Source organism: Molossus molossus, unplaced genomic scaffold (assembly GCF_014108415.1).
Source record: "Molossus molossus isolate mMolMol1 unplaced genomic scaffold, mMolMol1.p scaffold_m16_p_6, whole genome shotgun sequence".
NCBI lineage: Eukaryota > Metazoa > Chordata > Mammalia > Chiroptera > Molossidae > Molossus > Molossus molossus.
Window position 1 is genome coordinate 3774135 of NW_023425399.1, and position 17649 is coordinate 3791783.

A 17649-nucleotide genomic window follows, 5' to 3' on the forward strand; every position below is an offset into this window, starting at 1 on the left:
TGTGCGCGCGCGCGCGCACGCATGTGGCTAGGCAGACAGACGCCGGAGGGACAGACAGACAGACGGATGGGTAGATGAATAAATCAATGGCTGCATAGATGGTGATGGGGTGGATCTTCCTATGGGCAATTAGATGAATGGATGGACAGATGGAGAAAGATGAATGGACAGATGGATGACTAGATGGCTGAGGCCACAAACTAAATGCTAAACTGCTCCCCTCCCGAAGGTGGCAGCTAACCATCGCGTCAGCTCCTGCCTGGCACCGGGACAGGAGCCCGGCCACAGGGGGCCGGGACACTGCGGCTGGCTGCTCACTGGCTGACTCACTCTCCACCGCTAGAAACCAGCAGGGTGGCCGCCTGACATTTAAGATGGTTTCTAGCAATGTTGGCCTTTCCCAGAGCACGGCCAGCTGTTGAGCTCGCCCCTGGAGGTGCTCCTGGCCCCCCGTGTGCAGTCAGGGGCCACTCTCCCGGGGCTAAGGGGGTGCCCTGAAGAGTTGGGGGCCCCTTCCCCGCAGCTGCCTTGCTGCGTTCTGCCTGCAGCAGGGCCAGCCATTACTGTCATTACCCTTCGCTTAGGGGATTTAACGTGTAATGTGCCTGTGAGGAAGTGTTGGAGAAGGGGTTTCCCTGGCAACCAAGTTTCTAAACACAACACTCTCTGGGTTCTAAAAGCCACTTCTCATCTAATTCCTCCCCTGAAAATTAGCCCGGGACTTCTCAGATGCTGACGTTTGTAGCAGAACAGCAACCGGCACTGTTTGAAGCCATAACGACCTAGATTTGTCCCCTGCCAGGGGTGAGACCCTGGGAAGCTGGTCGGTTTCCTTGCCCCTTCGCCCCTGGCAGATCAGCAAGGACTGCAGAGGCCACGATGAAAGGGCCAGTTTCTCAGCTGCAGTTTGTCAAACTCCTGACGCCCGCCTGAGCTCTGGACTCGGATGGCTCACGGTCCCCGTTGGCCGAGTCCCGCCGTGAGCTCTTGATGGAGACCCCGGGGCAGCCGGGCAGTCTGGGCCTGTCCTCACGGACAGCTCTGGGCCCATCTCCCCAGGATGAGGACAGCCAGCCAGCATCCCAGTAATGGAGGCCATCAGTTTCAGGGTCTCCTCTTGGTTGACGTTTCTCTCTCTCACTGGGTACTTCCATCACCAACAAGCTTTCTACCTCTGTGCCCAAAAAAACGGGTCCCAGCTGGCTTTTCATACTGTGCCGGCAGTGGGGGGCCCTCTCTGCTCTTTCCATCACCTGTACCCTTTTCTCTGACCAAGCCGCACCCCATCCATTCCACCGCCTACACAGCACGCCCCGCCCCTCACCGCCCGACACTCCGCCCTCGACCCACCCGAGTCCGCTCACCTGGAATTCCTACCCTTTGCCCTTTAGATCAGCACTGTTCCAACGCCGCTTCCTCTGAAAGCCCTTCCTGACCCCCTGCGCATCCTCTGAACCTCTGTAGCAACCTGTCTACCCCTCCGGGAGCACCCAGATCTTCTGCTTTGTCCAGCTGAGCAGTTACTTTGTCCTGGAGACACATGGGACGGTGGAAGGCTCGGGCGGAGTTCACTGCAACTCTGGCTCTCCCAGCTGGGGGGCTGCGGGATCCCGCGAGCAGATGGAAGGTGGATGGAGGACGGATGCCCAGTTGACCGCTGTTTGAGGCCCCGGAGAGGAGATGAACGCCTGAGTGCGGGTTGGAGGGACCCCTGCAGAGATGTGTACTTGATGGAGGCTGTGTGAATGCAGGGATGGTTGGAGGTCCAGGAATGGCTAACTAATGGGCAGGCGAAGAGCTGAATCAATGGATGGGAGGAAGGGAGGTGGGGGGGGGAGGAAGGGAGGTGGGGGGGGGGGAGGGAAGGTGGAATGTGAAGCACCAAGCTACCCAGGCAGAGTTACAAAATCTGGGCGCAGGGGATAGACCAGGAGGCTGACCGTCCAGAAACTCTGACTGGAACAGAATGGACACCTGTGGATTCTCGCCCACGGGGAATGTTGCTCCCAACAGCTTGAGGCTTAAGGTTCTTCAGTGACCCTGGGAAAAAGACAGGGCCTCCTGTGGGACCCATTCATTAGAAGGACAGCGCTGACCACTCCTCCAAGCACTTGAGCCATTTCTCAGTGCCAAGCAGCCAAGGGGGCATTCCCTAACGCTTCACTGGAAGGTGACGGATTGACCTTGGAGAGCTGCCCGGGGGGGCGGGGCGCTGTGAGCGTGGCCCGGAGGAGCACAGCATTTCCGCACACGCTCTCTGGCTCGGCGACAGGAAAGGTTGATCCCACCGAACCAGCTGACTCCAGTCTTCAGCACCTAGCTGCTCCCCACTTTTGTGCATTGACGGGAACCCACACACTGGGGGGGACCCCGGCCCTCGCTCCCTACTGGAGCCAATGCCTCTAGCACAAGGATGTTTGGCCTCTTTTGACCCATCAGGGTTTAGAATGTGAAGGACAAAAGGCTGGATCAAGTCAACTCAAGGCTACTTGAGTCATAACCCATCCCTGGGAGCCCACTCATCCATGAAACAGGGGGACTTGCAGATAGACGACCCGCCCGATGGAGTTGGGGGGTGGTGAATGACAGCAGGTCTCTTCTGCACCCAGTTAGGAGGCCATCGGGATACTGTCCCTCTCCAGAAAGGATACATCTCAGTAGACATTGGTCACCGACACAGAGGCCACAGGAAGGTGCAAACACCTTCAGCTTCCCCTGGGTCTTCATCCCAGCCAGCCAGGCCTATTCTGACTTGGCATTTTTGTTTTTTTTTGTTTTGTTTTTATCCTCACCAGAGGACATTTTTCCATTTATTTGTTCAGATAGAGCGGGAGGGAGAGAGAGAAACATCGACATGAAAGGGACACATCGAGTGGCTGTCTCCCACACGACCCAACCAAGGCCGGGGACAAACTGCAACCGAGGTACATGCCCTTAACGGGAGCCGAACCCGGGTCTCTCTGGACCATGGGCCAACGCTCTAACTGCTGAGCCAAACCGGCCAGGGCTATTCTGACTTGGAAGTGCAGACTGTCACCTGGGAGGCTGGCTGGGAGGTGTGTACTGCACAACCCCAGGGGGCGCCATTCACACGGACCACGGGGAAGGGTTTCAAAACTTCATTGCTGGGGGTGGGGGTCTCTGGTTCCCGCTCGGGACAGCGGAAAGACAGACAAACTGCCTAGGATAACTCACTGAACCTGGTGCAGCTGGTCACGCTGCCTCCTGACTTCCCCATCAGACTCCCTCCCCGCGAGGGTGTAGACGCCCTTCTACCTGATCTCAAGCCTGTTAGCTGAGTGCCGGGCACATAACAAGTTGAGCAAATGACCATCATGAGGGAGGACACGATGGTGGAAACCGGACAGATCAGAATTGTTGTGGTTCTGCCCCAGGAAAAGGGAGAAGAAGCACCTCCGCCTCACAGCGGTGCCCCCCCACCCCCTTTGCCCACAGCCCCTGAAAAAATAAAAAGAAAGCGCCCGTCTGGCACGCTTGACTGAGCCCTCCTCTCCAGCCCACGGTTCCCTCCGACTCATGTTTAATTTCCCTGGGTCTGATGATCTGACTTAATTCAAAATGTAAATCTCATCTCCACGGGCGAATGGCGCTGAGCTGCGCATCGCAGCGGGGTAGCAGCTGCCGCGTGAGTCATGGGCCTCCGGCTCCCGTCTCTGCTCTTAACGGTGATGAAAGCCTCCCCCGGGCTTCAGACAGACGGGCGCAGCCTCCGTGCCCACCAAGGCCAGACCTCGGTTCACCTCTGAGGGCAGAGGGTTCTGTTAACCTGGGGTCCATGGGTGTGGGGGGAGGTGAATGCCAAACCCAGGGGCTGTGCTCAGCCCGGGAGGCTCCAGCTGGGCGAGGCTGGGCTCTGGGGCAGCTGTGGGCCACCCAGGAGCCTGTGCCCACTCACCCCGATTCAGGCACTTTGGCCCTGGCAGACAATGTCACCACCGACTGGGAGGAAACTGTCTTCACCCAGACCCTGAGGGTCTGGCTTTGAGTGACGACCACTGTCTTCCCTGTGGCTGACATGGTCCTGGAGTTGACCCTGGGCCACAGAGCAGGTCCCCTGCGTCTCCCCAGGAGGCGTGAGGAGCTTCTGAAAGCCAGCAGAATAGCCCGTTGTCTGAGCTCCCCCATGCCTGTCAAGACCAAAGCAGCAGCAGGTGGGAGGGACAGAGGCCAGGGGACCTGTGAGTGTGCCCAGGGATTTGAGCACCCCATTCCCCACCTTCCTTCCTGGGGTCCTGGCACTGGAAGAATTCAGCCCTCCGTGAGGCAGATGGTGTCCTTCTCTGGGACAAACAGGGGGTGGGGGGACAGGGCCAGCGTGCTGATGATCTCCCGGTGAACTCTTTGGGGTAGAACGGGCTCATGGCCCTGAAGTCGGCCCATATTATCTGTCTTGTCTCTCTCCCCACACCTGGACCCGGGGTCACTGAGTCTCAGTTCTAAGGGCCCCACTGAAGAGTCACACGGCTCCGACTTCAGGGCAGGTTAGAGGTGGAAGGACTTCCGGGGGGCAAGTCAAGGCACTCCTGTACAGCTGGGGAAACTGAGGCTCAGGGAAGAAGGGCCTGTCCCCAGGCCACACCAGGAGTCTAGTGGCTGCAGTGGGTAGTTATCACATAACCTAGAATCTATTGCACAGGCTTCTGCGACCAGGGAGGGGGAAAAGGAAAGTGGGCACCCCTGCATGGCTGGAGCCCCTGGGTGACATGAGCCAAACCCCCCCTTCTCTTGTCAGAGCTGGGGTGAAGTGCCTGGCCTCCCGCCCCGGGGTCCTCCCCTCTGCCGAGGACCAACCTGGGTTGAGAACTCAGGCTCCAGGCTAATGAGGATGAGTCTGGATGTGAGGCTCCTGGTCGACTCAGCTCTGCCACCTGCTGGCCTGCAGGTCTCAGTCCTCTGCCCTGTTTCTCCGGTGGAGGGTGTGATGATTTTTAAGGAGCTCAGTAATAATACGGAGATGTTCATGGGCCTTGACATTGAAGGTCACAAAGAGAAAGCCGGTCCCTTTTCTCTGCGTCCTCCTGGTTCTCTCCGGGACAGGATCTCAGGGGGCTGCCCCTGCCCCCAATGCGTATTTTTTGACAAGGTGGGCACAGGCCTCCAATTCCGAGTGGTCAGTAAACAGCTGGTTTCTAATGCGAGCTAAGAGGCAACTCTGTTTCCATTGTACTTATTCTTTTTTTTTTTTAACTACTTTGTGGAGCTATAATTCACATACCATAAAACTCACCCAATTAAAATGTACAATTCACTGATTTTTAATACAGTCACAGGATTGAGCAGCCTTCGCCATAACCTGGTTTTAGAACGTTTTTCGTCACCCCAAAAAGAAACCCTGCTCCCATGAGCAGACACACCCCAATGCCACCGCCCCCGACCCCTGGCAAGCACCAGCCTGCTTTCTGACTCTGGGTTTGCCCAAAGGTGGCCTTTGTGGCTAGATCAGGGTTGCATTTATGAGGTCACCTTGTGAGGGGATGCTGCTTTTAATGAATGGTTGGAATGCAATGCTTTCTTCAAGGAAAATTTCTGCCGACCGACTGACTGTGTTGAACTCCAGCGAACTAATTATCTGCTCCAGTCACCAGCTGTCCTCGGGGGGCGGGACGTTCACGGGACCGTGGGGAACACGGTTGATTCTGCCCGAGGGCCTGGAAGCCCCTTTGCAGTTGGTTCCTGACTGGGTAACTTTTCCGTGGCCTCCTCTCTCCAAAGCCCCCGAACCCTTTTCCCCTTCCTCCCTGACTGCTCTCAAAGTCCCCGTTACGGGGCGGAAAGACGGGGCCCCAGCGAAGTCTTGGCACAGTCGGTCCCTCTCTTCAACACACTCAGCGGGCCAGCTGTGGCCCCAGCTTCTCCCCAGTGGTTCTGTCCAGAAGCAGCAGTGACAAGTGTAATTATGCAATTAGAGCCACTTTCCTGAGCCGAACAAATATTTACAGCACATTTCGCAGCAAACTGCTTCGCCCGGAGAAAGTTTCTGCCGCGGGGCTGTCGCGCCGGCCGAGTCACATGTTCACATTCCCCGAAGCCAGGGGCCACGGTGCTAGCAGGTGGCAGCCAGGCAGGCGTGCTCTTGCGCCCACTGCCACTGAGGACCGATGATGCCCGCTGCTCCCTTCTGCGTCCCAGCTCTGCAGCATCAGGGGAACCTCTGGGCCCGGCCTGTCACGCAAGAAGCGGCTCTGTGACTATCAGATCCCCGTCCGTCCATCCTGGGCCCGCCGACTTCGTCTTCCTGTCACCGGGCTGCATCCCAGGAGCTGGTCCTTAACAAGAGCTCGGGCGGAACCTCTCCCAGGCCCCGCCGGGCCCAGCTTCCCGTGCGAGCCGGCGGGGAAACCCAAGGCAACACTTCGGAACAGCAGAGAAAGTCACATTCTTTATCTCCCTCTTTCTGAACCTCGTCTCCATCTCCAGCCCCATTTCATTCCACCGAGGGCCCTTGCTCCAGTTTCCTCGGGGTGAGGGCATCCTGTACCCCTGCCAAGCTCCCCCGTATGCAGCAAAGTTCTGGGTGCAATGAAGGAGGGGCCTGGTGTAACATCAAGGCGTTGGGGTGGGCAGGAGTGACGTTCAAAATATTTAACAACCCATGAGGCAGTGACCACTCGGAGACCATGCAGAGCCAGCTTCGGAGACCCTCCGCTGGGTGGGAAGGCCTGAGGGTCCCAGGAAAGGACCTGGGATGGAGGCGGATGCGTCGGGGCATCCAGCAGACTGGGGCAGCTGGTGTCCAGCAGTGAGGCGGGGTGGTTTCAGCGTCTCCCCTCCAGCCCCACCACGTGAACGTTGGCCCTGAGTGCAGAGGAAGGCTGGTCCTCTCTCCACCCCGCTCGGGCTGGCTGTGCCCTCGTGCTCACGTGAGGGCTGTTCCGCTCTTCTGTGCCCCTCCCCCACCGGATCCCAGAGGCCTCGGGCGGGCCGGCTCACACCTTCTCGGTCCGAACCCGTCACGTGGTTTCTCTGCGCCCAGCGCATGGCCGAGGCGCCATGAGGCTGAGCCTGCACTGTGAAGAGGCCAGGCTCCCCGCCCAAATGGTCAAGCCGGCCCTGTCCCATCCAGGGCTCCACCCGAGGGGCCCTTCTTGGAGATACTCTGGGCATCCCACCCCATCCCTCTGCTGGGCCTTGGTCTGGCCACCACTGGAGAGATGCAAAGAGGGGTGTGGACGGAGGCAGGGCCTGGGGTCCAGCCTGACAGCTCTCCCTGCTTCCTGTCCCTCTGGCTGGTGAGCTCAGCTGGGCAGCACGACTTCTCTGGGCCCAGCCTCATCAGTGTGCAATGGGGGTAACCTCAGCTGCCTCATCCTCTCCTGGGAAGATGGCATTCCTTCTGAGACATCCAGGGCCCGCCATGTGCTGGGCACACAGGAGGTGTGGACCTGACCGGCGTCTGCCCGGTGTCTCGGACGGCTGTGTACAGGGCTGTTCCACACCAAGGACAGGCTCCAGGGTCGGTCCTGGCGTCCCCCTTCCACCGACATCACACTGAATGGCCCCTGGCGGGGAGGGGGCAGCTCGATTTATGGGTCTGAACAAAGTGGTGAAAATACAGATGATGGCGATGCCTCCCCAGCCCAAGCCGGGCTCTGGCGGCTCCACCTTCACCAACCGATGTGCCCACCCAGCTGCATGGGAGCTTTGGCCCAGGCCGGGCTGCCCACCCTCCCCTGGCACAGGCCCCTGGAGCCCTCCTGCAAGCATTACAAAATGACCACCTTTAACCTGCTCCGTGCTCCTGCCGCACGAACGACACCTAATCCTTGTAGAAAAAGTGAGAGGTCCAGGTAAGCCAAAGGAGAACTTTTAAAACGAACGGCCTGTCCTCCCTGCAATCCCAGCTGTTACCGTGTTAGGGTGTATTTTTCAGTGTTTCCTAGGCACCGAGGTGCACATACGGGGTACGTTTTCTCTATGGACCTTCGTGCTGCGCAAACGCGACCCTTTTTCTCTATGGACCTCCGCGCAGGGCGGCAGGTGGCACGTCCGGCAAGTCAATAAAGTGTCTTCTCAGAGTGGTTCCCGCCGTCCGTTCTGGGAGGGACTGCGATTCCTTCCAGCAAACCCCTGTCGTTGGGCACTTAGCTTGCTTTCTGGGTTTTGGCCATGACACACAAGGCCCTGATGAGCATCCTTGCAGCTAAACCCTGCGCACGTCCGTGGCCCTCCCTCAGGACTCGCAGCCTGAAGAGAGCGCTGGACCTTCGCTAAGCGTTTTGCTCGGGTGTTCGAGGAGAGCAAAGGTGCCCCCCGGGGAGGTGCCTGCCACACGCGGAGGGAAGCGCTCCCCGGACTTTTCCTGCAATGAGCTGCTTTTCACTCCCGAGTCAGGGCTGGTCGCCGTGGGCCAGCTGCGTGGGAGATGGCGGGGTCCCTGTCCCTAATGTGGCACCATCACAGCTACATGGAGGACCCCGAGGGAAGGAAAAGAGAATCGCGGTCCCCAGGGCCCCGCTGGGCGTCCGGTCTCCATGCGCATCATCTCCCTGCATCTTTCTGCGACCCTCCTGGGAACGTGGTTGCTGCACCCATCCCGCAGCCGGGAAACCGAGGCTTGGGTCTGTGCGGTCGCCCGAGCATTCGCCACGGCCGGAGGAGGGAGGACGGTGACTCCCATGCAGACCCGGGTCTCTGCGGGGCTAGGCTCTTCCATCTCGTTCCCAGCAAGGACATGGCCGATGGCACACATGAGTGTCACTCCGGGTGACACGGCTGGCCAGAGGCACCGCTAGACTGTGTCCAAGGGCACCAGTGTTTACCGCCGCCCTGGGGAGGGAAGGGGGCAGCAGGGGGGGAGCAGGCGGCCAGACCTTTCCCTCAGATTCCCTCACCTGGTTCCCTGTTGTCACCGCTGACGACAGCATAGCAAAGCGGAGGCCACCGCTCTGGCTCAGGCCCCGCAGGGCAGGTCAGGGAGCCTCCAGGGCCCGTGCCCCATGGCCTTAAAGCTCGGAAGGGACACACGTGTGGCCCCCAGACCAGGGCTTCGGGTTAGGGTGGGCATGAGGATCAAGGGAGAGAAGGGAGGGGGTCCTGCCACCCCTGACTCCCAAGTACGTGAGACCCGCCACTCCCACCCACCCGCCAAACTCTCCAGAGAGAGAGAGTGGGCCCGTTTGTTGTCCTGGGTCAATATTTGCTGTGTGCCTACCGCACTCTGGCCTTTAGCCCAGACCCCAGCAGGGTTCCAGGAACGCATGGAGGTCAGGGGCCGCGCCTGGGCCGATCCCCACGGAAGACGTCAGGCTCGGTGTTGGTTTGGGGTCACTGTGGGGGACTGACCGGGAACCAGGACACTGGGTTTTCATTCTCCCAGAGGTGAGCCCCTCACCTTCCCAGGGCCTAGCATGGTCCCCTGCAAACCAGCATCACAGGGACGCGTTCTAGTGCCCAGGACTTGCAGATAACGAAACACTCCGCTGGCACGGTTTGGGGAAATTGAGTCAGGGACCAATCAGTGGCAAGTGTGGAGTCCGTTTGGTCCCTTGAAAATGCTTATTCTGTTTAAGGCACCTCCTCCAGGCTGTCCTTCAGTCTTTAAGGCCTGGTGGCAACATGATCGTACGAAAGGCTACTGGGTGAGTGGGTGACGCTGGGTGGAAGCCTACATAATCCCGAGCTGGCCAGCTCCGCCTGCAAAGGGAAAAACCCTGCTGGGGCTCAGACTAGGACATGGGCCCGGGTGTGCCTTTTAACCGTGGTGCCCAAACTCTGTCCTGGAAGCCCCTCTCGGGGGTCCGAGGAACTATGGCCTCGGTCCCCCACTCCCCCGCACGGCCTCCGGGAGGCTGCCTTCTGTGTTGCTTCCCTGAGACGGTTGGTTGCTGAGTTGGAGCCCATGCCAACGAAGGCTGGTGCAGAGAAAGATAGAAATCCGTCTGGAAGCCAGATTTAAATGGACAGCACTTAATTCTATTCCGTGGCTCTGCCCCTGCCCCCCGGGGTCTTGGTATTAGAACACGGCACTGTCTGGGAGTCTGCTCTCCCCTCCTCAAAGGGAAAGAAAACTCTGGCTGCTATTTCCCGGCCCCAGGAGACACTCCTAGCCTCGGTTTCCCCATCTGTAAAATCGGGGTGGTTTCTGATTCACCTCCCACGCGGAGCCGCTGCAGGGCCAAGGCCGCTTAGGGGCACAAGGAAAGCCACGTGGCGTGATTAACCTGGCGAGGAGTGACCAGCCGGGGCCCAGAAAAGAGAGGACCCAGGGACGTCATGCTTTCTACAGAAGGAGTGTACTCAGTTAAGTTCAGGGGTTGTCCGGACTGTTCCCCAACGCCCGGTAAGTGCTGGGAGCCTCAGGACCAGGGGTCCACTGCTGACCGGTGCTCGGGTACCCAGGCGCTCGGTTCCTGCTCGCTCCCGGGAGAGACCCCCATTGGCTGCTCCTTCTGGAGGACACTTTTCTCTCCTCTCTCCTCCGGGGGGACGGCGTTGGGAGACGCATCACTCTGTGAAAGTGCCTACAACAGCCTTCTTGTGGGAGGCCGAGCCCCCAGACCCAGACTGCTGTCGCCAGGCACATTTTAAGCTCTCCTGTCCCAGTGACCCAGGACCCACCTTGAAAGCGTTACAGAGTATAGAATATAGAAGTAGTGAATTCAGAAAACCCACAGTGTGGTGCCATGTCCCCTCCGGGTGACGTCCTCTGCTCCTACTTCCCAGCAGGCCCCTTTCTGCTCCCTCCATCCCCCAAATCACCCCTCTTTTTTTTTTTCCTTCATGGATTTTAGAGAGACAGGAAAGGAGAGGGAGACAGATAGAAATATTGATGAGTGAGAACATCGATTGGCCGCCTCCTACATGCCCCTCACTGGCGATTGGACCCACAGCCTGGGCATGTGCCCTGACCGGGAATAGAACCGGCGACCTCTTGGTGCAAGGTCGACGCTCAGCCACTGAGCCACACTGGCCGGGCCAAATCACCCCTCTTTATGAGTGATCCTAATGACCCCACGTTCTTTCGAGGGGAGTTGAGATCTGAACCCTCTCTTCTTGGTGGTTCACATTAAAAAAAAACAAAAACAACAAGCGAACAAATCTGTCTTCCTAGAAAAGTTTATTTTGTAATTTTCCAAGAAGTGTTCAGGGGGAAAGTGAAATTATGCAAAGGTAAGGAACGACGTATATAAAAATAATTTAAACACACATATTAATAATAAAGCGACATTTCTTTCTAGTAACGACTAGTAGGTAATCTTGCCCAAGAATTTTCCAAAGGTATTAAATATATTTTAGATAACAGTACATTCACACACATGCACACACTCACATCACACACACACTCATAAATACAGCTCAAGTATTTTTGTCTTCTGTGCATTCCAGTTAACTGACATAGCTAAAGTGAAAAATGACAATACGCCTGAGTGTCCTTAAGATTGAACAAATGTGCCCGGGATTGTGAATTTGGGAGACGTGCTAAGATTCCCCTTCCCAGCCTCGTTAGCTACTAGCCCCCACCCTGTGGTCTCATCTGAACGATTCAAGTGTCCGTCGGACATGCCCATCGGTGTGGTCGTTGTCTGTGGCAGGGGGTCTCATCAGGAAACTCACTCTCTCGTGCTCCCAGCACACCTCACGGACTGGAAAGGGGGTGATTTGAGGGGTGCGCTCTGGGTCTGCTTACATCTGGCTGACTCTCTGCTTCAGAGCCTGGAGCTCCCTCTCGATTTCGTAGGGGAGGTCGGCGTTCACCTGCTCCTCCAGGTAGGTCTGCACCTCCCGCACCTCCTTCTCCCAGAACTCTCTGGAGATGTCAAAGAGCTCCTTCATGTTCACCTGCCCCAGGCCTTTTAGGTTCAGGGCCCCCTCCTCGGGGATGTAGCCGATGGCCGTGAGCTTGGCGCCGCCCTTGCCGTCGATGCGGTTGAACATCCACTCCAGCACCCGCGAGTTCTCTCCAAACCCGGGCCAGAGGAACTTGCCTTCCTTGTCCTTCCGGAACCAGTTGACATGGAAGATTTTGGGCAGCTTGGCGGCGGGGCGCTGGGCCATGCTGAGCCAGTGGGCCAGGTATTTGCCGAAGTTGTAGCCAAAGAAGGGCCGCATGGCAAAGGGGTCGTGCATGATGACTTTGCCTGTAACACAGAGGGCTCTGCTGGTAAGTAAGTTCTCACTGGGCAGCGCTGACATGTCCATTGTTAACACAGGCATGCTTGGTTCCCTGTCTGCACAGACAGACAGAGAGACAGAGACCGAGAGACACAGACAGAGAGCAGAGACAGAGAGACAGAGACCGAGAGACACAGACAGAGAGACAGAGACAGGAGAGACAGAGAGACACAGACATAGAGACAGAGACAAGAGAGTCAGAGACAGAGAGAAGACAGAGAGACAGAAACAGGAGAGACAGAGAGACAGAGACAGAGGCAGAGAGACACAGACATAGAGACAGACAGAGATAGGAGAGACACAGATAGAAAGAGAGACAGAGAGACAGACAGAAACAAGAGAGACACAGAGACAGAGAGACAGACAGAGAGACAGACAGAAACAGGAGAGACACAGAGACAGAGAGACAGACAGAGAGAGACAGACAGAAACAGGAGAGACCCGGGCAGGAAGACAAGCCGACCCTGAGGCACACAGCACACCAGTCACCCTCTGTGGGCTGCGGACCTTGACTTGGGTTTACCTTTGTGTTCTGCAGCCGCCGTGGCCTCGGATCTCATGGACGCCCCCACAAACACCCCATGCTGCCAGTTGAGAGCTTCGTAGACGAGAGGGACACCTTTAGCAGGAAAGAAAAGATGTTCCTTAAAGGTCTGGAGCGCAGACCCTTTGGCCGCAGGGTCATCTCACATCTTTCCTTTGAAAAGAACTGCGCCTTCTAAATTCCGCTCACTCTGCATTCCCAGAGCCAAAGGGCGGGAGACTGCCAGGTGTGCCGCCCAGGCCACACAGCCAAAAGGAAAATGGATCAAGCAGCATTAGACTGAGGATCCAGACAGGCTCTGGGCGGCCAGAAGGGGGAGCTGTGACATTTGAGCCCGCCAATGACCCCCGATGCTTGCAAAGGCAGCTCAGATGGCTGGCACCCTCCGACAAGGTCATGGAAAAGGAGCAACTTCAGACCCTCCCAAAGGGTGGAAGGGAGTCTCACCAGCAGGTCTGCGCCCTCCAAAGATGATGCCCTCAATGGGCACGCCCTCGGGAGCCTCCCAGGCAGGGTCGATGATGGGGCACTGGCTGGCGGGGGTGCAGAACCGCGAGTTGGGATGGGCACATGGTTCCCCTACGACAGACAGAAAACAGAGGTGGGTGAGCAGCCAGCCCAAACACGGAGCACCCAGAGCTGCAGCCGCAGGGCCTCCGGGGGGCTCACCATCCTCAGGGCTCCATTCCTTGTTCTTCCACGAGGTCAGCCTGACCCCAGGGGCCAGCGGCTGGTCGATGCCCTCCCAGTAAACGCCGCCGTCACTGGTCTCGGCCACGTTGGTGAAGATGGTGTTCTTCTGGATGGTCTGGATGGCGTTGGGGTTAGTCTTCACAGAGGTTCCCGGCGCAACTCCGAAGAATCCGTTTTCGGGGTTGATAGCCCTCAGGTTACCTGGACAGTTTTAAACCGGGGAAGTCGAAGTGAGTGCCGAGCACAGTACACCTCCTTTTTGTACCAAATTCTAAGACTTTTTTTTTTCCTCTCCTCCTTAGAATATATTTCTCTTTCTCTCTCTTTTTTTTATCCAAGCAGTAACAATGACAGCTCTTCCTTCCTCGTCAGCTTCGCACCCACTCTATTTTAACGTAGGCCGTGTGCGAACTAACGGCCACACGGTTCCCTTTCGAGCCGGATTTGCTGGCACGCGAGAGAGCGCCTTCTACGGGACACGGATTTCTAAGACCCGGCGAGATCGGAATCACTAACGCCAAAGTGCGAACAGTGTGACCTCAGGGGAACTGTGCCTGTTTTAAAAGCCAAAGTCCACCGAGATCTGGTCACTATCAGCCACAGCCGGGCCTCGGAGAGTCACCTTGCTGGTCAAACTTCATCCAGGCGATATCGTCGCCCACGCACTCTATCTTCCAGCCGGGCAGCGTGGGGTTCATCATGGCCAGGTTGGTCTTCCCACAGGCGCTGGGGAAGGCCGCCGCGAAGTATTTCTTCTGGCCCTCGGGGTTGGTTATGCCCAGGATCTGCAGAGGCAAGGTTTTCCTTGAGCCCTTCCCTCCTGTCCTTCCCAGTCACCACCCCCTCGGAGCGTGCCCACAAGCCCCCGAGGGTGGACCCTCAACATCTACTTCTTCAGGTAGCAAGACAAATATTTTGAATGATGACGTCCAAAGGATCTCTATGGGTCTGGTTGTGTTTGAAGTCCTTCAAGAGGGGCACCCCCAAATGCACTCGTAATCATTGATGGCATTTCCAAATCCGTCCTTGGGGTGTCCTGGGTCTTGCCTGAAGGGCACTGGAATGCCATATGCACTTGCCAGCAGCGCCACCCCAAGCCACGCACACTCGGAATGCCCCCCCAGCCACGCACACTCGGAATGCACCCCCAGCCACGCACACTCGGAATGCCCCCCCAGCCACGCACACCCGGAATGCCCCCCCAGCCACGCACACCCGGAATGCCTCCCCCCCAGCCACGCACACTCGGAATGCCCCCCCAGCCACGCACACCCGGAATGCACCCCCAGCCACGCACACCCGGAATGCCTCCCCCCCCCAGCCACGCACACCCGGAATGCCCCCCAGCCACGCACACCCGGAATGCCCCGTCTTACCAGCATGTGCTCGGCCAGCCAGCCCTCCTCCTTGGCCAGCCGGCTGGCCATCCTGAGGGCAAAGCACTTCTTCCCGAGGAGCGAGTTCCCGCCGTACCCGCTCCCGAAGGAGATGATCTCTCTGCGGTCGGGCAGGTGGGCAATGAGGGTCAGCTCCGGGTTGCAGGCCCAGTTGTTCACCAAAGGCTCTGCAGAGGAGGGCACAGCCCACGTTAGCGTGGCTGGACCCCGCCTGCGACCCCCGGAGGACAGGCCCGGGGTGGAAGGCTACGCTTACTTCAAAAAATCCTAGCGTTGGGTTTTGAAAGAACGTGCTTACTTTTTAGAGGCAAGGGGCACCCCACGGAATGGAGACACTTGACGAATTCTCCGTCGCCCAGGGCTTCCAGGACAGGTGTCCCCATTCTCGTCATGATGCGCATGCTGGCCACCACGTAGGGCGAGTCGGTCAGCTCCACGCCCATCTTGGCCAGAGGCGAGCCCAGCGGCCCCATGCTGAACGGGATGACGTACATGGTGCGACCTGCAGGACCGGTCAGTGGTGAGAAATGACCGGGGACTCACAGGCAACTGGCACTGTCACCCACCACCCACATCCCGCCCTGCTTGCCACCGGCTGCCCACTTCACAAGAGCCTGCTGGGAAGCGAGCAGCATGCCCAGAGGCGCTGTCATAGATGTGCGTTTTGGGTTCCACCAGGCGTGGAAGCCGTTTTCCTGTTCCTGAGACAGCTTGTCAGTCAAACTGGGATGTACCTTTTCAATACGTAGCCAGTTTCGCAGACGGAACTTAAAGATCTCTGAGGCCACGGGAGTTTCCGTGACGGTTACAAGGACCAGTAGGACGGACGTAAGGATACGAGACTTGCGGATGTTCTGCCCAATCAAATAGGTGTTTTATTTACCTTTCATGCACCCTGGAAATCGGGCACTGAATGCTTTCTCAAAGTCCTCCTCCGACATCCAGCGACCCAGTTGGCTGAGGCCGCTTTTGGGGATGGGCACGGTGTCTCTTTGCTCTTGGGTAATGATGACCGTCTTGCTTTCGATTCTGGCCACGTCCCTGGGGTCAGTGAGAGCCAGCCAGCTGCAAGAATAGAAAGCACACGGGTTAGGGTCAGAGAGGGAAGAGCAGCTATTTTGAATGCACCCGTGTGCTGGATCCTCCCGGCTGAGCATCACTTAGGAACGGACCCATTTCCTTGTTATTGTGTCTGTCCCACACCTAGCGGGCGCCAGGCACACTGACGATGTTCCGTAGATGTGGACAGCCACCCCAGCCGGGACAAGGTCGAGGGGACATCTAGTAGACCGTGAGCTCGTCTGTGAGGACAGGGACAGTCTCACTTTCATTTTTATCCGAGATCTGGTTTGCAAAGGGCGTTTGTGTCTGTGCGCTCTCTCCTTTAAGACTTGGGCTCTGCAAACGTGATCACCTTAAAGTCTATATGGTTCTGGCCTTTACACGGTTTTTCAGAGGAGTGCAGCCCCTCCCCCAGCCCCATCTTCACCCGCCTCTGTCCACCAATCCAGCTTGGCAGGGCGGGAGGCGGGTGCGAATGCCGGGAGGGGCTGCGCTCACCAGTTGTCATACTTCTTCAGCCTCCTGATGGTCCCCTGCTCCTCCATTTGATGCAGCAGCCGCCGGTTCTCCTCCTCGGAGCCGTCACAGATGTGGATGCTTTCGGGCTGGCACAGCTTGGCATTGCTCTCCACGAACTCTCGCACCGCCTGGGGCAGGCTGTCCAGGGTGCCCTGGATGACCTTGACCGAGAAGTTGAGGCTGTTGGGAAGCTGAGGAGGCATTTCTGCGGAGTTGTGCTGAGGGCCACGGACACCACGGTCGCCTGAAATAGAAAGCACGGGGCGGGGTCCCTGAGCATCAACAAAGACAGACGCGCCTTGCGGTGCCCGGCGGGGCACCTGCGGAAGGCGAGGCTGGGAGGGAGAAGGAAGGGAGTTTGCGTTATCTCTGTGATTTTCAGCCATGGAGATTCAAAAGCCCAACGTACCTTCTTTCTCTCTGGGCAGTCTCGGCTAGAGACCCAAGGCTTGCCTTTGGGTTCTTCCCCTGGTGAGCTTTCCCAATGGGAAGGCCGTGCCTGGTGCTTGGTGGCAGGGCCAGCGGGCCTTAAATGCCCTGGAGAAGAGAGGTCCTGCCCCTTGGCCCCACCCCAGAGGCTCGTCTCTGACGTCAGGGGCAGGTCTTTGGATCACGGCCACGGCCGGTTACACTTGGACTGCTCCCCGCAATCAACCCCAGGGAGGTGACCCTTGGCCGGCCAGCTGCGGAGGAGCGCGAGGCAGCCTCGGACTCCCTGACTGGCCACAGCAGTCCTTACACAACGTCTGAGTGACTGAACTTCGGCCCAGTTCACTTCTGATGCAAAACACATGGCCCTTCCGCTGGCAGGTGGGAGGGTCGGGCTCGGCGGGCAGGACCACCCCCTGGACCCTGAGTGTCCAGGGCACTAGCTGGCAGCACAAGGTGTGTACTGACGGCTGCTGGTTGGCAGAACATTACGGTGGTAGGTGTCAGAGGCCCCTGGAAGGCTGTGCCCAAGGCTGGCCAACGGGTGACTTATGGGCACAGGTCTGATCTAACTGGGGGTTAGTAACCCCATTGAATGTCCACTGTGCCCCCCCAAATGTAAGGGCAGGGGTTTCTGCCTATTTTGTTCATGTCTGTAGGTACGGTTCCTGGCATATGGTAGGCACAGAATGACTGAAAGAGGAGCATTACCCGAAGGGCCTTGCATCACGACCGGCCCCTGCGGTGGAGCCATGAACAACCCTATGTCCAGACAAGGAAACTGAGGCACAGAGAGGCCTCAGTCGGTTACTCCCAGCTCCCAGCTGGTGGGCAGCAGAGGGAGGGCTAGAGGACGAGCAAGCGTCTGGGGCG

General features: G+C 58.1%; 1 protein-coding gene across 1 annotated transcript; it reads right to left on the reverse strand.

Moving 5' to 3' along the window:
* Positions 1-11058: 11058 nt before the first annotated feature.
* Positions 11059-16837, reverse strand: PCK1 (phosphoenolpyruvate carboxykinase 1). Its single transcript, XM_036245504.1, has 10 exons — positions 16757-16837; positions 16327-16591; positions 15650-15831; positions 15065-15268; positions 14746-14933; positions 13992-14154; positions 13346-13570; positions 13124-13255; positions 12656-12751; positions 11059-12098 (listed from the first exon to the last, which is right to left on the reverse strand). The coding sequence occupies exons 2-10, from the start codon at positions 16548-16550 to the stop codon at positions 11644-11646; spliced, it is 1869 nt and encodes a 622-aa protein (XP_036101397.1). The 5' UTR covers positions 16551-16591; positions 16757-16837; the 3' UTR covers positions 11059-11643.
* Positions 16838-17649: the final 812 nt, after the last annotated feature.

Bases quoted from the DNA above. Each gene is read 5' to 3' on its own strand.
- PCK1 (XM_036245504.1), bottom strand. From the start codon at position 16,550: ATGCCTCCTCAGCTTCCCAACAGCCTCAACTTCTCGGTCAAGGTCATC. The intron at 13,571-13,991 runs GTGACTCTCCGA...AAAACTGTCCAG, and splicing joins GATGAAGTTTGACCAGCAAG to GTAACCTGAGGGCTATCAAC. The intron at 12,099-12,655 runs GTAAACCCAAGT...TCTGTGTTACAG, and splicing joins GGCGGCTGCAGAACACAAAG to GCAAAGTCATCATGCACGAC.